The sequence below is a fragment of the Fundulus heteroclitus genome, chromosome 4 (genome assembly GCF_011125445.2).
Source record: "Fundulus heteroclitus isolate FHET01 chromosome 4, MU-UCD_Fhet_4.1, whole genome shotgun sequence".
NCBI lineage: Eukaryota > Metazoa > Chordata > Actinopteri > Cyprinodontiformes > Fundulidae > Fundulus > Fundulus heteroclitus.
Window position 1 is genome coordinate 34,268,887 of NC_046364.1, and position 19,465 is coordinate 34,288,351.

The window sequence follows — 19,465 nt, forward strand, 5'->3', positions numbered from 1 at the left end:
TCATGTCAGCCGTCTTCCTCTTAGTAATGCCCTATACGTCTATGAGGTTTAATTTAGGCCAATCATGTACAGTGTATGCAGGTGCCAAGTCCCACTGGAAAAGAAAATCAGCATCTCCATAAAAGCTTTTCAGCAGAAGGAAGCAGGAAACGATTCAAAATGAAATGATGGATGGCTGCTCGGGCTGGACGATATTGGAAAACCTCGCAAAAGTCATAATGGTAAATATTAAAATGACCAAACCAAATGTAAATACTATATACTTTTTATGTGATTCTGACACTCTGTGACCTTTAACATTTTAGGCTATGTCATTTGTGCCCAGTGTGAGGATCCGTTGCTGTGAAACTCTGTCCAACTGGCTAAACATAGCATAGTATGGTACTCTAAACAGTTCTTTGCAATATGTATTTTACACATACTGATATTGTGATGATGATAAATTCACAATATATTGTGCAGCGCTTATGGCTGCCCTTTTTTGGACTAGATAAAACCCAGAGGACATGCACCAGCTGATGATATGGCTCCCCCAAATCATCACTGACTGTGGTAACATCACAGCCACTGGAATCTTTGATTTGCAAAGGAAATGCAAAATTCCTTTTAATCCAAAAACGACATTTGACCTCTGAGTAACAGCTCAATCCTTTTATTCCTTAATCCAGGTAAGATGCTTTTGTGCATGGTGGGGCTTAAAGCACCGGCTCCAGTCACAGTCCACCTTTAGTTATGTCCCCAGAACTTGGAGAGTTCGAGGTCAAGCCCTTTCCATTAATGTGTTTCGGCGCAACACTCTATGGACAGGCTGCTTCTTCAGAAATGGCTTTTTGAGGACTCTTCTTCTTGTGGAGGCTGCTGGACAATTGTAGTCAATAGCCATCCCCATGATTATGTAGGCCACATCAATTATTTTTTATTGGTCTTTTCTTAAAATAGACCAATCTAATAAAACACATCACTAATGATTGTTGAACTTTTTGAAATACTGAAAAAAAGCCTTTTGCTAATCTTTAAATTTACAAATACTTTAAATGGCATTTTATCCAATAATTTTGTATTAGTTACATAAGTGATAACTCTTGTGATTCAGTATCATGTAACCATGCAGCTGCTTCTTTACATGCCTTTTTTTAACGCCGTCACATTTCTTTACATGGCTTGCATGTTTAACATGATTTATAAAACAAAGCATGGCTTTTTAATCTAGGAAATTACAAGGAGATGAAATAGTCAATGACATTTTTTCAATGTGTTTTTTATTTTTATTTTATTTTTTTAACAGCATTTGGATACATTGGCATGCTGTTGACTTCAGAACTTAAATTCAAACTTGAAAACCTAATGGTTGTAACTTCTGCATAACTAAAGGAAACTGAACAATGGGTATGAGGGAAGATAATAAGCAAGGTTTAAGGCTTTTTAAAATTGTTTTTAATGAAAACTTTAGAAAAACAAGTCAGCAACAAGGAAACTACGTAAGAGCCACTTTCAAAGCCAGTTGACTCTGAATCAAAAAAAAAAAAAAAAAGAATACGCCTTGCCTTTTATGTTTGCAAAATTGACTTTAACCGTGAGGAGGGGGGGAACAAAAGAGCTGCTGTGGAGGAGTTAAACAGAGCCACCAGCTATCATGAGAACAACACAAGCTGTACAAATTTGTAGCAACTCGTATGAGAAGACAAAACCTTCGTGAACACGTTTTTTTTGTTTTTGTTTTTTTTATCACCCTCTACACAGCAAAATATTAACCGAACGTCCTTGTTCTTCAGTTTTGGTGTCTCCGTTCCAAGGACACAGAGAAGGTTGTGTGGCATCCCAGGAATTTGTTAGAATATGCAAGTCAGAGGTCCTTGCAGAGTCCTGGCAACGCAGATCACCTCCTGGATTTTCCTGCCTCGTTCCAGGGCTTCTGTCAAAAACTCAGTAATCATCCTCGTCGTCTGAGTCCATCACCCTCCGTCTGTTGAACTGCCAGCCAGGAATAAAGCGCAGGAGACGCGTGAGATACTAAGAACAGAAACTGAATCAACCATGGACGACAATTCAGAGGAACTTACAGTAACCGTGGTCTTTTTCTCCGTTTGCTGGCTGACTTTTTCTAAGATCTCGATTAAGCCCGACTCAGTAATCTGTGGAAAGAGAAAGGTTAACTCGTGATTCTCCCGCGGAGCGGATGAAGCGTGCGGCTTAATGTTATTTTACCTTTCCTCCTAGCTTTCCAAATCGAGCCATCTGAATGAGATAGTTTTCGACCGCATTTGCCTTTTCTGGCTTCACCAACGCAAGATTGCTTACTGAAAAAATTTTAACTTTATTACTATATATTCCTTTAAAATGGATGCCTCTGCACAATATGCATATTTATGCAAAATCTAAATAGAGAGAGAGTGCTTACATCGTGCCCGAGCAGACTGGTCCAGGACTTGAGCCAATATCGAGTTCCTCATCTCTGTTTCTCTAAATAAATAAATAAGAAAAAAAACATTACCACATTCGCTCAACTGATTAAAAAAATAAATAAACACCATGGAAATAGTTTTATAAGCATAAATACATCAAACACCTAGTCTGACACACACAAATATTATCCAATTTTCAAAATTACTCAATACCATTTTTTTTTAAATAAACTTTTTCTGCTGAATATTCAGAGGAGTTACAGAAACTGAGAAATGTTGAAACAAGGGATGTCTGGATCGAGATTCTCTTTGGGCTTTTTGGTTACCTTTACCAAATTTTAACCTGATACTTGACAAAGACCTGCACCCTGCATACCCAACGTACAATAGTTATTAATTTAAGTTTGAGTTTCTTCCATCTGAAAGTACATACCTTATATAAATCAAGTACAGCTCCATGGTTATGAAGTATAAATGCACATTTTGTGTTACCTGTGTAACAGTAAAACATAAAAATAATTTTTACAGTGGCACCACTATTGCAACTGTTACATGGCATAATTTGGCCCTATGTGACAAAACTGTGTCAAATGTGTTTTTCATTTCATAAAATGAAATTTGGTCTAACAAAAAAGTGTGGATTTCCCACATGTGGGCTGGTCGGGCTCAAACAACCTTTAGTTTGTGCTGGACACCTTAGATCAGAGTGCAGTAAATGTAAAAAGACTTTGGTTAAACTTAAAGCTACAGTTGGTTTTTCTGTTCAGAAACATTTTTTTATACTGAGTGAAATGGTCCTTCCATCCTGACAGTAGTCAACACATTACATATAAAAGGAGGTAAAAGAATTTGATCTCTGTGAAAGCTGCAGGCCTGTAAAAACTCTGACCAATCAGAGTGGTCAGAGTTCTGGTCCTGCTCTTACCATCCTCTGTCCCTCAAGTCCCAGGGGTATCACCTTATCTATTGGTTGTCCCACATGGCAGTCATTCTGATGCGCTCACGTAACGCCAGAGTCTGTGCTCTTTCCTTCCTGGTTTCCGCTTGCTGGCTGCGCACTTCTAGTGTTTATGTATCCGGTTAGCTTAGCGGTTAACTTCGGTGTTAGCCGTTCATTGTAGCTCCGCTGCAATGAACGGCTTTGAACATGGCTGAGAGTCGCAAGAAGTGAACCGCGTACAGGTTTATGAGAAGAAGAGGAAGGCCTCGGTAGAAAGAAATAAGACCAGAGTGGATTTGGGAGTTTTTTTTTTTCTTTTTCACACAATCCCCCTGAGGAGCAGAAAAGCAGGTAAGATGGTCTTGTGCATGCGCTTGTTATTCAAAAAGTGACTTGAGGGAACTTCTGGAAAAATCACAGACTCTACCTTCAAACTTTAGCAGAGGGTTTGACTTTTAATTGACAAATTAAATTGATAGTATAAAACGCTGCATTATGGCCACTGCTGAGAGAAATAAGCCGTTCCATACTGTAGACACGTTATCATGACCAATAGTTTAAGTTTTTTATTCTGTGCTGCCTTGATCCGCACCACAACCCAACTGCCTCGTTTGTGGGGAAGGTTCAGTAGGACCGAATAAAAAAAATCTATTCATCTTATCTTCATGATTTTAAATACTCCAGGCACCTTACCTTTGTTTAGCTTCTTCGCCCTGCTGATTGTTTGAAGCATCCTAAAAACAGACAACACAGCAAAGTCAGTTTTACTCTATTGATTATGCACTAAAATGACAAAGTGTGAGCCGTTCGTGTTTAATCCAATGGAAAATTTGAATTGGAGCCTTTTGATCAGGGCTGGACAATTAATCGTCTTTGCAATATAATCACACATTTAAAAGATGCGATTTCCAAATCCCAGAGGTCTGCAATTTTTGGTTATGTAACAATTAATGGATAAGACACGTCCTTTAAGTTTAGGTGTCAGTAATATGTTTAAAGTGGGTTTACCTCCACATGGAAGGGAAGACAGTTGCAGCAGTGAGATAATCTAGTTTTATTTCTTGTTTTATACGGTTTTTTTACCAGAAACTTTCAGGAATCTCACTTTAGCATTAAGTACTGAACAAACTGTGTAATACATAGACTTGTTTGCACTTTTTGATCAACAACGATTGATGTCCAACACAATTAAATGATATTCTCTTAAATAATAATATTCTGATTAATAAAAAATAAGTTAAATTTCTTATTTTAAATAGTCCTCGTTTACAAGCATCTTTATCTACAGGACATTTTTGCTGCTTGTCGTTAATGCAGAGAAAAGTAAAAATAAAATCGCAATTATGGTTGAAATATATCGCAATTTAGATTTTTTGCAAAATCGTACAGCCCTACCTTTGATGCATCTGTCCTTAAGCTTTATCTTATTTTCACCAAAATGAAAACAAAGTGCATTAAAAAACACGGTTGTTGGTGACTAATTTAGCAAATTGATAAAGTGTGAGTGTTCAGTTTGGATGCAATAAATAAATATTTTTAAAATACTTTCTAAACCCCAATAACCACTTTACAGGATGCTCCCCCTTATTTATAACTGCTCATAATTGTATACTTGATAAATGTTAAAGAGAAAAAAACAAAGACATCAGTCATAAAAATCTCTCTTTGATATCATCTATTTCTATACATATTTAATATGCAACACAGTGGGAAAATGTATTTATTTAACATATGATCCCATAATCCAGAAACTGATGAACATTTTAGTCGATGGGACTTAAAAAAAATGGGAGTTCATAATGAAACAAAAGATTCTGGATGTTTTTTTTTTTTCTAAAAACATGGCTCAAAATGGTTGCTTAGGGTGTTTAAGGAAGAAAACTGACCATTCCAGTCTGACCCCAGCAGCTTTCCATGGTGGTTAGTGTTGCCATATTTTCCTATGATCCATTCATTGTTCTAACAGATACGGCGTAACCATGTTTGCTGCTGCCATAATGCCAATAAAAACACAATAAAACAGGAGACATGCAAAGGGATGGACTGAAAACTCCTGTGTTGTGTGTGAAAAGCGCATTTTGGTAGATTGTATCCTCACTAAGTCATGGTTTGCAACAGAACAGCGAACCAAATAGGAAAACAGACCACAACATGCTATTCTAACAGGTGGCAAATATTATATATTGTTAATTAATGTGACTTTGGCAGATTTAACAGAAAAGTGTGGCTCGATATCTGTTGACGGGCGTGGTGATTGCTTCTTTAATATATAAGCGAGCACTTTGCCGACGTAAATCTAGTAGTTAAATACCTATTAGTCATATATTAATAGTGTGTAAATAGACGGAAAGAGGAGCTATTTTTTGCAAGTCGTCTAGTTTCATTGCAGTTTCAGATGTCAGGGGGGTGTGCGCTGACACAACACAAAAGCTAGCGCTGACATGTTTGCATGTTTGCTCAGTGTATGTGTGTGTGTGTGTGTGTGTGTGTGTGTGTGGGGGGGGGGGGGGGGGCAATGTTTATTTATGTGATTTTGTATCTTATATCCTTAGCTTCTAATAAATCACACACTGTTGTCCGGAGTGGCTACAATGCTAGCACCAAGCTGACTGACTCCCAGCACCTCCTTATACGGCGGCCTGCGACACGTTTCCTGCTCCTGTTCGCTTCTTACCGCGTGCTTCGTCTGCAGCTCCGCCATTCTCTGCCGCCTTATCGCCTCTAATTCTTCGTCTGCCATCGCGGCTAACAGTAACGTAGACCTTCGGGTATTAAACGGGATGAGATCCGAAACGAGCACTTCTCACCAAGCGGAGGCAAGGCCCTACCTACTAGCACAGGGCAGGATAATCGACGACAGAGGAAGAGAGACACTGAGTTCAGGGGAAATCAATCGAAAACAGAGGAGGGAGGAATGATCGCCCTTCTTTTTCCTTTGGAATTTTTAGTGGCGGTTGGCAAACAACTTAAAGGCGCATTACCGCCACCTACTGGAAAGAAGTGTGAACCGAATGTCGATCTCAAAGCAAAAACTATCAATAAAGCTGCTGGACAGTTTTCGTATAAATCAATCTCGCTTCAGATGATGTTGGTTTTCACATTTAACCTTTGTGCACCCTTAACGGTCACAATTTATGTTGTCTGCTGCAAACCTACAGTAGAATTGATGATAAATAAAAGGAACAGCATAGAACTAGTATACAGCTATTGGTCTCCCGTAACTACGGTCTGTTTTAAACATAAAACTTGTCCTCGTTAGCTCTACCATTGTTCAGAGTGCTACGAGCGTTATTATAGCATTCATATGGAAGATTAATGTCGATTTAATCGTGTTTGTGTAACTTCAGGATTATCTCCAGCTAATGTAAACAATGGCCACAGGAAGTGGCTAGAAACGTCATTTCCGGCCTATCGTCCGTTTACAGCGCTCTCTAGCGTCCTAAATTACCGATTTGAGTCTGAATTATTCCTGGAGAAATAATCACATTAATTTAAAACATCAAGTTTCCTAAAGGTTATTGATTTTTTCTGAGCAAATCATTCTTTAAAATTTTATTTCCTCGAACAACTTTTTATATAACTCAAATTTGCATTGTGAAACACACACCAAATGTTCTAAACTTTGGTTCTCCATGATGAACTTTGGTTCTCCAATTTATATCTCCTGAGAAGCAGGATTCACTGAATCATTCTGATGATGGTTATCAAATATTTTGTCTTTTTGTTTCTTTTGTGTACATAGTTCCATATTATAGCTTCTATTTTTATCTTAATTTTGCTTAGTAGTTTAGTTAGGTTTCACTAGCCTAGTAGACAGGATTTGTTGATTGAAATATAGTGTTCATTCAGATAAATAACATTCCATAGTGGAGTTCTCTGGATGTTTACTTATTTCTGTTAATAAATTCTTGAACTTGAAGAGAAGTTCCGCTTATCCGGGTTGGATGTATGAATGGATGGATGTAGACAAGATGTCACTCATTCATGCCATATGTTTGCTGTTAGAAGGACTCCCATGCTCAACTACAACTGATGACATTTCAAGAGTAATATAACTCCACAGCTGTCGGAGTTCCTTATGATTTCAGCTGTATGGATCTGTCCTTATTCTCACTGATTTTTCTCAGGCGTACTCGGCTCTTAAAGATAAACCTGCTGGAGGACAAGTTGCAGTTGTGCTTGTTGCTTTTTCCATCCTCTTTGGCATAATAAATCAGATTTTTTTATCAGCTGCTGATAAAAAGGACAGATTGGTAAAAAAGATAATTTTTTAAAAAGAATATAGGTTTCTGGGAAGCTTGTTGCCAAGATAATGTATTATCACATATATTTAAAGTCGATGTACAGACAAATTGCTCTCTGTGGAAAATGCTACAGTTTGCAGTTTGTGTGAATTTACATGCATCAGAAACGCCCACATCAACGCTGTATGAATGTTATTGAGTAAAGCTTCTTTCCTGGCAAAATCTTGCCTTTTTATTCTTTCCACCTTTTGTGTCATTGTCTTTTACATTAAAATCATCACGCAAAGAGATGCATATATGTATACTCAATACAAAAACACCTTTACTGCAGCAAGTATTTTCATTGAACAACACAGGATATAGACAAATATCCACATATTTGTCTTTAAGATGAAATTAAGAGAGCTAAATACCAGTTGGAAAGTAAACAATAACACACAATGTAACATGTACATATGGACTTTGGACATTTTAAGTACCTAATCTGTAGAGGAGGTGTGCGGTGACATTTCATGAGGACATCTGATGCAGAGGAAGCTGTTGTATCCGAAAAAGATGGAACAGCAACAGTTGATCATTCCTAAAGAAACATGTGGCTCTCCTTCATCACAACAATATTAAAACAACATAACAGTAATAACAATTCAATTCAATTTTATTTATAAAGTGCCAATTCATGAAACATGTCATCTCAACCATGCTAATTGTCTCCTTAGGAAGCTCCTTACAGATATTTCAATTTACTGTATACTGTAATGGAGAAGCTCTCAACAAGTAAACCCTTCCTACAGAAACCATAACATTTATGGAGGAAAGTAGCAGCCAGCTGCTCATGATTCAACCATCATAACCCTGTAGGAGCGCCTCTATAAATGTAGGAGCATACAGATGTGGATTTTAGCCTGTTTCACATTATTCAGGGGAGAAGCTTTAAGACCGTTGTTAATCTTTCCTGCAGCGGACTCCTAAGCGAAATCCTCTCAAGGTCAGGCTGTGAAATGTGCCAAAGCAATCGCTAATATAAACAAAAAGAAATGAAAAAGCTCCATGGTATACTTTACAGACATCAGTTAGCTTAATAATTGTTAAAGTGCATGACAGTGCAGCGAAAATATGAACTAAACGTAGATTGTCTGGAAGGGTTGCAAGGAGAAATCATCTTCAGAAGAACATGTGAGCACAACCCAGGTTTGCCAAGCTGCACCAAAATGAGCCACATTCACAACTCTTTGTATAAAAAAACAAACAGAGCATATCAGCATAAGTACCTCATACTTTCTAACACGCACAGTAGTGGAGAGTTAATCATTTGGGCTTGTTTTGCCACCACAGTTCCTGGGTACATAGCAGCCATTAACTCTGCCATGAACTTGACTCCATGACCAAAACATTGTCTGACAGCTGAAGTGGGCCATGAAATATAACGTTCTCCCAACACAACATCATATCTACAAAGGAACTGTAGAAAGAGAATAAATATCAAGCTGCTGCAATGGCTCAAAGACCAGGCCTGAAGCTGATTCCAATGCTGCGGTGGCACCTCAGACAAGCAGCACATGATGAGTAATGACCAGATATTTTTCATTATGCCCTGATGTGTAAAACACGAGACTTAAAACAAGGAGGAATTTCTGTTCGCCGCGTGCAACTGCTTCTGCTGTGTGTGTGTCAACTGGAAGGTTTATGTTTCTCTTCCTCCATGTTTGCCACTTGATCTGCACCTTTCACATTTTCCTCTGTTTCTTCCTCGGGGTCAGAACCGTCACTTCTCATCTATGACAGACGGGCCAGGAGACAGGGGCGGGGTTAGGGGGAAACAAACAGGAGGTTTATTAGCTGGCAGCTCAGAAGAACTAAAGAAATGCTCTTTCTATAAAAGAAAGTAGTAGAGTCTTCACATACAGCTTTATTTCAAAGAAAAAAGAATGCACTCACTATGGGTTCATCATCATCATCATCATGCACCTTCCTGTTAGGGTGGTCTTCATAGATCCAGTGACGGGAACTGGGTGAGAAGAGGGAGGAGAGGGAATGGTCTGGACTGCTTGCAGACTCACCGAACGATGAGCTGAACGATCTGTGCTCTCTTGAGAGAGAATCTGGTAAACGACATGAAATAGAGAAACCCTCAGTTTACACAGAAAGATATGGCATAACCGGACAGTTAAGCGAAAAAACATTAGTATTTACCTTTCTTAAACTGATAGCCAAGGCGGCGTAGCGTGTTACCAACGGTGTGTTTGGTGACTGTGGTCCCAACAGCCATCAGATCATTAACAAGCTCCTCCCGCGTAGTTGAGGGCTGATCCATCACCTTTCTTATGATCATCCTCATCCCCTCAGGCAAGATTTTGCATGGAGCTCCGGACCGAGGGCGATTGATGGTCACTTTATATTTCTTCCATTTTCGAATAATCGCACCGACAGTGGGCACCTTCACATCAAGCTTCTTGCTGATGGTCCTGTAGCCCATTCCAGCTTTGTGCAGATTCACTATCTGGTCCCGGATGTCTCCTGACAGCTCTTTGGTCTTGCCTATTCTGTGGGAGAGGTTGGAATGGGAGAAATAGCCACAGTGAACATTTGTGCTTTTCACATATAACAAGTTCCTATTGGGAGCATCGGTAATTGACTGGCATCAGTGAGTGTGTGTGTCGGTGTGTGAGAGTCAATGAATTTTTAAAATAAGCATTGATTTTCTTTTCTTTTTTTGTTTACACACTGTTGAAACTGGAGCCCCTTTCAGATCTACAGGTGTTTGTTACACCTTGCAATCAACTGAATGGTCCTGATAGGGGTTTGAAGTCCCTCCACAAATATTATGCCCCTGATGCACCTCCGGAGGCATTCACAAACCAGTAACCAGTGCAAACCGTGAAGCGTAATATGGGATTACAGAACGAGTGAAATGTGATGATGAGTTCCTGTGCCAAGATAGCTGCAAAAGCTGCATTATTAAGAGCAAAGGCAATGCATGATCCTGCAAAGTCCCTCTGATCTGAGAAAAAGGGTTGCACGGATACCTGCAAACAAACATATTTCTTGTCTCCATGAGCAGTTAGCTCGATCTGTGTTTGTCAGGCCATAAACTGTTTCTCCAGAAGGAAGCTGGCTCATTTGTGCTTCAAAGCTCAGTTGAGTTTCTTCTTTGTTGACACCCTTTCAGTTCATAGTAAAACTAGTTTCATTGTGGATGGCTTGAGCCATAGTGGTTCCTGGGTTTTTCTGAACCTCCTAACCAATTTCCTTTCGTCTGAGGCTGAGAGTTCGGGGGGAAGATGGTTGAAACTGGAAGTGGATGTTAAACCAGGACAATCATCCCAAACAAACATCAAAGTTTTGTTTGGAATTGACACACCGTGTTACACAAAAATATTCATACTCTGCCAGAAAGACAGCTCTGTGCCAGTAAGCCAACCAATTTAAATCAACCCCAACAATTCGGTCAAGAAGAGTGGCTAAATACTGAGCTCGACCTATGTCAGAAGCTTGCTGATGTTTCTTTTTAGTCCAATTGATTATTGCAACAATTCACATATCTGCCAAAAAAGCTGATCAGACAGCTGCAGCTGATCCAGAACACTGCTGCCCGGGTCCTCACTAAGACTAAGAAAGTAGAGCACATCACCCCAGTTCTAAAGTCCTTACACTGGCTCCCTGTATCTCAGAGAATAGACTTTAAAATACTTTTGTTAGTCTATAAATCCCTGAATGGCTTAGCACCTAAATACATCACAGACTTGTTATCAGTGTATCAACCCTCCAGACCAGTCAGGTCTCCTGGCTCCAGCCTATTCTGCATACCTAGAACCAGAACAAACACAGAAAAGCAGCATTTAGTTCCTATGCTCCACTTATCTAGGACAGACTCCCAGAAGACTGTAAAAGTGCGGAAAGCCTGAGTTCCTTTAAATCAATGTTAAAAACACATTTGTTTAGAGTTGCCTTGAGTGTTGTTAATGTTGTCCAACCTGTCTTATACTGCATCAGACCTGCTGCTACTGTTCCAATGCGATGTGCTAGCCTCTGTAATATTTCCCTCTGTCTCTGTAATGCTTTGCTTTCCTCTGTTTTTTTCATGTACAGCACTTTGAATTGTCTTGTTACTGAAAAGTGCTTTATAAATAAACTTGCCTTGCCTTTCAAAAAGCATGTGATAGAGGTGCCACTTACTAAGAGACATCCATCCAAATATTAGCGCGGGTGCATGTATATGTTTAAGCCTGTGTGTATAGCTTTGACAATGTGTGGAGAATCCACAATTAATTTAAAATGTGTGAAACTGGTAAATAAAGGTAAGATTCTGCAATGGTAACCTACAGGCAAAGCACACGGAAGCATGTTCCTGTCCACAGTGCCTTTTTTTTTTTAAACCCAGTTTGACTTTATGGCTTTTGGGGCATGTGTATGTTTGATCAGACATTGTCTTCATTAAAATGCAATTTTTTTGAGAAGTTACAATGAGGTTAACATGAATGTTACCAAGACATTGCTGTGGGAAAAAAATAAATAAGAAGGGTTCCGTTTCAGGACGAGTTACAAGCATCACGTTAAATGCAAAATGTAAAAAACAAAAAAAAAAAAAACAAAAAAAAAAACACAGTTTTTATATTGTCTATAGGCTATGCTGTTGTCAAAGCCAGACAAACTTATTTCAAGAAAGCAAAACCCAGACCAAAAAACAAATGTTATAATACTAGTAATGCATCCAGATTAGTGACATGTTATGTAATAGACATGTTGGTTCTGTTGAATGACTTCTCACCTTTCCTTGGGTTTCTCATCTCGCTGATTATTTGAAGGATCCTGAAGAGATTAGACAGTAAGGTCACCTGAAATTGTATATTCTGTTCTGCTTGCTTGTGGCAAATGTTTATTTAAGACTACTTTTTACAGAAAATAAAGTTTTTCCCCCAAGAAGAAACATTCTCAAACAAAATAATTCTACTTGGGAATCTAAGAAATCCCCAAGCATCCCTAGCATCCAGGATAGAATGGACATAAGGGGCTGAATGGCAATTTGGTCAACTATGCTTTTTACCATTGCGATTATCATCAAACAAATATATTTAAATGTCTTTTAGTAAAATTAACACCCGCTGTTATTACCGCTCCAGTCCAGCCTCACCCCGAGATGCCCTTCCTGTTGCTCTGCCGTGCTCTGCTTCCTAAGCGCCTCTGATTTCAATTTGTCCGCCATTGTTGGTTAAACAACTGTAAACCTATAAATTAAACATGACGGAGGGCATCGTACCATAGTAGCACACGTTCCTCTCAAGACAGAAGCAACAACTGAACCACCGCAGGGGAAAGTAATCAACAACAACAACAAAAAAGGAGAAAGATCCAGGGCTCAGGCGAAAGCAATGGAACACAGAGAGAAGATCAGAACGCAAAACAACTAGTAATTTCAAAACAAAACTCAATATCGACTCTAAAACATATATTGTTCTTTGCTTCATCTTAAAAGAAGACAAATATAAAATGATGTCTATTTGGAGGCTTCTCAATAGGGGGCGCTGGGTCACCACACTTATCAAAATTGCAGGAAAGTGTAATTGCATACAGTGAGCGCTATTGGGGCGCAGATTTATTTATTTATTTATTTATTTATTTATTTATTTATTTATTTATTTATTTATTTTTACCCCTGCCGCCCCCTATGTGTCATTAAAAAAAGTGCCGATCTGCTCCGTTATTGCCCACAAGTCACAGCTCTGTCCACCCATAGCCATTTAAACACTTCTTCTGTCATTTTCACCCAATCAGATTAATTTATAAATCCTCTCAGAGTCACAACACTGGCAGCTTAGATGTGTTTATGTCAAACAGATGCACACAGATGCAAACGGTTGAGTCAGACATAAAAAAAAAAGATAGGAGAAAATGGCAACAGTGAATGAGTTTAGTTGTTTATTTTAGAACGAAAGACCAGACTTAGAAAAGAATCCAGCAGCAGGCAAGAGTTTAGGGATGACACATACTTGAATAAGTGTGCACATGCTTAAACCTTTCTAAAAGCATCTTCTGATACAATCAGCAGTCAGGTATTTTTTGACACAAGTCCATCAGCACCTTAACATCTTAACTTGGGAATGTTTGGTAATGTAATTTCCTTTCCTTTCCCAGAATAGACCTTACGAGGGAGGCTTTAGAGTGTGATTCCTCTGCAGTTGGAACACACCCTTTTTAAAATAGGGGGACCACCACCCCAGTCTGCCAATCCAGGGGAACTACCCCCGATGTTCACGCAATGTTGCAGAGCCGCGTTAACCAACACAGCCCCACAACATCCAGAGCCTTAAGGTACTCAGGGCGAATCTCATCCACCCCCGGGGCCTTGCCACCGAGGAGCTTTTCAACCACCTCAGTGACCTCAGCACCAGCGGTGGGAGAACCCGACCCAGAGTCCTCAGGCTCTGCTTCCGCAATGGAAGATGTGTTGGTGGGATTAAGAAGGTCTTTGAAGTATTCCGCCCACCGAAACACAACGTCCCAAGTCGAGGTCAGCAGCACACCACCCACACTGTAAACAGGGTTGGTACTGCACTGCTTCCTCCACCTGAGACGCCGGATAGTGGACCAGAATCGCTTAAAAGCTGTTCGGAAGTCCTTCTCCATGGCCTCTCTAAACTCTTCCAACGCCCGAGTTTTTGCCTCGGCGACCAGCCGAGCCGCCTGCCGCTTCGACTGCCGGTACACATCAGCTGCTTCCAGAGTCCCACAGGCCAATAAAGCCCGTTAGGACTCCTTCTTCAGCTTGACGGCTTCCCTCACCCGCTGGTATCCACCAGCGTGTTCGAGGGTTGCCGCCACGACATGCACCGACAACCTTGCGGCCACAGCTCCGACTAGCCGCCTCAACAATAGAGGCGCGGAAACATGGTCCATTCAGACTCAATGTCCCCCGCCTCCCTCGGGACGTGTTTAAAGTTCTCCGGAGGTGGGAGTTAAAGCTCCGTCTCACGGGGGACTCTGCCAGATGTTCCCAGCAAACCCTCACAGTGCGTTTGGGCCTGCCAGGTCTGACCGGCTTCCTCCCCCACCATCGGAGCCAGCTCACCACCAGGGGGGTGGCCGGTGGAGAGCTCCGCACCTCTCTTCACCCGAGTGTCCAAGACATGCGGCCGCAGATCAGATGAAACAACAACAAAGTCGATCATTGAACTACGGCCTAGGGTGTCCTGGTGGCAAGAGCATGGACACCCTTATGCTTGAAACAAGGTTTTCGTTATGGACAATCCATGACGAGCACAGAAGTCAAACAACAGAACACCACTCGAGTTCAGATCAGGTGGGCCATTCCTTCCAACTACGCCTCTCCAGGTCCCACTTTCATTACCCACGTGAGCGTTGAAGTCCCCCAGCAAAACGAGGGAGTCCCCAGGAGGGGTACTCTTCAGAACCCCCTCCAAGGACTCCAAAAAGGGGTGGGTAATCCGAGCTGCTGCTTTTTTACTGTGGAAAATGTCGGAGCACCCAAAGAGAAACCCATACATTAAAATTTTAAGTCTTACAGCTGATCAAAAAAAATTGACAGTAGGAAAGCTGGAGCACCCAGAGAGAACCTGTTTTTTTTCATCTGATTACATTTTTTTTTGTGCAGTTTTGAGGGGGAATGAGAGGAAAATATGTTGTTTTTCTTTACTGTGGAAAATGTTGAAGCAACCAAAGAGAAACCCATACATTAAAAAACTACCATCTGTTGATGGTAGCTTTAAAAAGTCTCACATTGATAAAAATAAATACATTTGTGTGCCTTTTAAGCCAATCTTAAAAATTGGCCCTACAAAAAACCAAAATACTTTTAAGTCTTACAGCTGATTAAAAAAAATTTACATTAGGAAAAGCTGGAGCACCCAGAGAGAACCTGTTTTTTTTCAATCTGATTAAATTTTTTTTTTTTTTTTTTTTTTTGCAGTTTGAGGGGGAATGAGAGGAAATATGTTTTTCTTTTGGCCTAAAAAAACAAATACATTTAAGTCTTACAGCTGATTAAAAAAAAATTATATTAGGAAAAGTCTGGAGCACCCAGAGAGAAAACCCATACATTAAATTTTAAGTCTTACAGCTGATTAAAAAAAAAATTACATTAGGAAAAGTTGGGGCACCCAGAGAGAACCTGTTTTTTTTCATCTGATTACATTTTTGTTTTTTGGCAGTTTTGAGGGGAGAATGAGAGGAAATAGTGATTTTTTTTTACAGTGGAAAATGTTGGAGCACCCAAGAGAAACCCATACATTAAAGTGTCTCACATTGATAAGAAATTTTTCATGTGCCTTTTAAGCCAATCGTAAAATTGGCCTAAAAAAACCCAATTACTTTTAAGTCTTACAGCAGATTAAAACAAAATCTACATTAGGAAAAGCTGGAGCACCCAGAGAGAACCTATTTTTTTTCATTTTATTAAAAAAATTTTTGGCAGTTTGAGGGGGAATTAGAGGAAATTATGTTTTTCTTTACTTTGGAAAATGTCGGAGCACCCAAAGAGAAACCCAACATTAAAGGCTACCATCTGTTGATGGTAGCTTTTTTAAAATGTCTCACATTGATAAGAAATTTTTCGTGTGCCTCCAAGCCATTCGTAAAAATTGGCCTAAAAAAAAACAAATTACTTTTAAGTCTTACAGCAGATTAAAAAAAACTACATTAGGAAAAGCTGGAGCACCCAGAGAGAAGCCTGTTTTCCTTTCATCAATGTTAAATTTATTTTTTTTAGAGTTTGAGTGTTGTTAATGTTGTCCAACCTGTCTTATACTGCACAGTTGCAAAGCTGATGCTAGCCTCTGTAATATTTCCCTCTGTCCTGTAATGCTTTGCTTTCTTTTTTTTCATGTACTGCACTTTGAATTGTCTTGTTACACAATGCTTGATTGTAAACTTGCCTTGATAAAAGGAAGGTGCTGTGTCCACTTGAAAGGTCCATTTCTTCCATCCATTTGCGCGGGTTAATGTATGGGAAGCCTGTGTGTATAGTTTGACATGTGTGGAGAATCCACAATTAATTTAAAATGTGTGAAACTGGTAAATAAAGGTAAGATTCTGCAATGGTAACCTACAGGCAAAGCACACGGAAGCATGTTCCTGTCCACAGTGCCTTTTTTTTTTAAACCCAGTTTGACTTTATGGCTTTTGGGGCATGTGTATGTTTGATCAGACATTGTCTTCATTAAAATGCAATTTTTTTGAGAAGTTACAATGAGGTTAACATGAATGTTACCAAGACATTGCTGTGGGAAAAAAATAAATAAGAAGGGTTCCGTTTCAGGGAGTTACGCAGTTAAATGCAAAATGTAAAAAACAAAAAAAAAAAACAAAAAAAAAAAAAAGTTTTTATATTGTCTATAGGCTATGCTGTTGTCAAAGCCAGACAAACTTATTTCAAGAAAGCAAAACCCAGACCAAAAAACAAATGTTATAATACTAGTAATGCATCCAGATTGTGACATGTTAAATAGACATGTTGGTTCTGTTGAATGACTTCTCACCTTTCCTTGGGTTTCTCATCTCGCTGATTATTTGAAGGATCCTGAAGAGATTAGACAGTAAGGTCACCTGAAATTGTATATTCTGTTCTGCTTGCTTGTGGCAAATGTTTATTTAAGACTACTTTTTACAGAAAATAAAGTTTTTCCCCCAAGAAGAAATTCTCAAACAAAATAATTCTACTTGGGAATCTAAGAAATCCCCAAGCATCCCTAGCATCCAGGATAGAATGGACATAAGGGGCTGAATGGCAATTTGGTCAACTATGCTTTTTACCATTGCGATTATCATCAAACAAATATATTTAAATGTCTTTTAGTAAAATTAACACCCGCTGTTATTACCGCTCCAGTCCAGCCTCACCCCGAGATGCCCTTCCTGTTGCTCTGCCGTGCTCTGCTTCCTAAGCGCCTCTGATTTCAATTTGTCCGCCATTGTTGGTTAAACAACTGTAAACCTATAAATTAAACATGACGGAGGGCATCGTACCATAGTAGCACACGTTCCTCTCAAGACAGAAGCAACAACTGAACCACCGCAGGGGAAAGTAATCAACAACAACAACAAAAAAGGAGAAAGATCCAGGGCTCAGGCGAAAGCAATGGAACACAGAGAGAAGATCAGAACGCAAAACAACTAGTAATTTCAAAACAAAACTCAATATCGACTCTAAAACATATATTGTTCTTTGCTTCATCTTAAAAGAAGACAAATATAAAATGATGTCTATTTGGAGGCTTCTCAATAGGGGGCGCTGGGTCACCACACTTATCAAAATTGCAGGAAAGTGTAATTGCATACAGTGAGCGCTATTGGGGCGCAGATTTATTTATTTATTTATTTATTTATTTATTTATTTATTTATTTATTTATTTATTTTACCCCTGCCGCCCCCTATGTGTCATTAAAAAAGTGCCGATCTGCTCCGTTATTGCCCACAAGTCACAGCTCTGTCCACCCATAGCCATTTAACACTTCTTCTGTCATTTTTCACCCAATCAGATTAATTTATAAATCCTCTCAGAGTCACAACACTGGCAGCTTAGATGTGTTTATGTCAACAGATGCACACAGATGCAAACGGTTGAGTCAGAACATAAAAAAAAGATAGGAGAAAATGGCACAGTGAATGAGTTAGATTGTTTATTTTAGAACGAAAGACCAGACTTAGAAAAGAATCCAGCAGCAGGCAAGAGATTTAGGGAGACACATACTTGAATAAGTGTTGCACATGCTTAAACCTTTCTAAAAGCATCTTCTGATACAATCAGCAGTCAGGTATTTTTTGACACAAGTCCATCAGCACCTTAACATCTTAACTTGGGATGTTTGGTAATGTAATTTCCTTTCCTTTCCCAGAATAGACCTTACGAGGAGGCTTTAGAGTGTGATTCCTCTGCAGTTGGAACACACCCTTTTTAAATAGGGGGACCACCCACCCCAGTCTGGCCAATCCAGGGGAACTACCCCCGATGTTCACGCAATGTGCAGAGCCGCGTTAACCAAACACAGGCCCACAACAGTCCAGAGGCCTTAAGGGTACTCAGGGCGAATCTCATCCACCCCGGGGCCTTGCCACCGAGGAGCTTTTCAACCACCTCAGTGACCTCAGCACCAGCGGTGGGAGAACCCGACCCAGAGTCCTCAGGCTCTGCTTCCCCGCAATGGAAGATGTGTTGGTGGGATTAAGAAGGTCTTTGAAGTATTCCGCCCCACCGAAACACAACGTCCCAAGTCGAGGTCCGGCAGCAACACCACCCACATGTAAACAGTGTTGGTACTGCACTGCTTCCTCCACCTGAGACGCCGGATAGTGGACCAGAATCGCTTAAAAAGCTGTTTCGGAAGTCCTTCTCCTCCATGGCCTCTCTAAACTCTTCCAACGCCCGAGTTTTTTGCCTCGCGGACCAGCCGAGCCGCCTGCCGCTTCGAACTGCCGCCGTGACACATCTCAGCTGCTTCCAAGTCCCACAGGCCAATAAAGCCCGTTAGGACTCCTTCTTAGCTTGACGGCTTCCCTCACCGCTGGTATCCACCAGCGTGTTCGAGGGTTGCCGCCACGACATGCACCGGACAACCTTGCGGGCCACAGCTCCGACTAGCCGCCTCAACAATAGAGGCGCGGAAACATGGTCCATTGCTAGACTCAATGTCCCCCCGCCTCCCTCGGGACGTGTTTAAAGTTCTCCCGGAGGTGGGGAGTTAAAGCTCCGTCTCACGGGGGACTCTGCCAGATGTTCCCAGCAAAACCCTCACAGTGGCGTTTGGGCCTGCCAGGTCTGACCGGCTTCCTCCCCCACCATCGGAGCCAGCTCACCACCAGGGGGTGGCCGGTGGAGAGCTCCGCAACTCTCTTCACCCGATTGTCCAAGACATGCGGGCCGCAGAGCAGA

At 40.4% G+C, this 19,465-nt stretch overlaps 2 protein-coding genes across 9 annotated transcripts in view; both read right to left on the minus strand.

Moving 5' to 3' along the window:
• The window catches only part of LOC118562987, a 137,333-nt gene extending 124,228 nt beyond the window's left edge, over window positions 1-13,105 (minus strand). For 3 of the 8 annotated variants that reach the window (XM_036136450.1, XM_036136443.1, XM_036136449.1), the window contains exons 1-3: window positions 12,715-12,815; window positions 12,352-12,392; window positions 9,777-10,126 (exon numbers count right to left, since the gene is read on the minus strand). In XM_036136450.1, the coding sequence (XP_035992343.1) occupies window positions 9,777-10,126; window positions 12,352-12,392; window positions 12,715-12,786 (463 nt within the window). In that variant the 5' untranslated portion in view covers window positions 12,787-12,815. Of the gene's footprint in view, window positions 1-7,912; window positions 9,360-9,521; window positions 9,686-9,776; window positions 10,127-12,351; window positions 12,393-12,695; window positions 12,816-12,840 lie in introns of those variants that run through there. The other 5 variants (XM_036136445.1, XM_036136442.1, XM_036136439.1 and 2 more) reach the window with 5 other exon arrangements.
• On the minus strand, window positions 1,245-6,223 carry LOC118556409 (programmed cell death protein 5-like). The gene is made up of 6 exons (XM_036136456.1): window positions 6,017-6,223; window positions 4,036-4,076; window positions 2,399-2,460; window positions 2,206-2,297; window positions 2,061-2,132; window positions 1,245-1,971 (listed from the first exon to the last, which is right to left on the minus strand). Exons 1-6 carry the CDS (start codon window positions 6,080-6,082, stop codon window positions 1,924-1,926), a joined length of 381 nt encoding a protein of 126 aa, XP_035992349.1. The 5' UTR covers window positions 6,083-6,223; the 3' UTR covers window positions 1,245-1,923.
• Window positions 13,106-19,465: the final 6,360 nt, after the last annotated feature.

Coding starts and splice junctions, on each gene's coding strand:
- LOC118556409 (XM_036136456.1), bottom strand. CDS start 6,082: ATGGCAGACGAAGAATTAGAGGCGATAAGGCGGCAGAGAATGGCGGAG. Junction 4,077..6,016: donor AGCTGCAGACGAAGCACGCG/GTAAGAAGCGAA, acceptor GTCTGTTTTTAG/GATGCTTCAAACAATCAGCA. Junction 1,972..2,060: donor AGAAAAAGACCACGGTTACT/GTAAGTTCCTCT, acceptor CCTGGCTGGCAG/TTCAACAGACGGAGGGTGAT.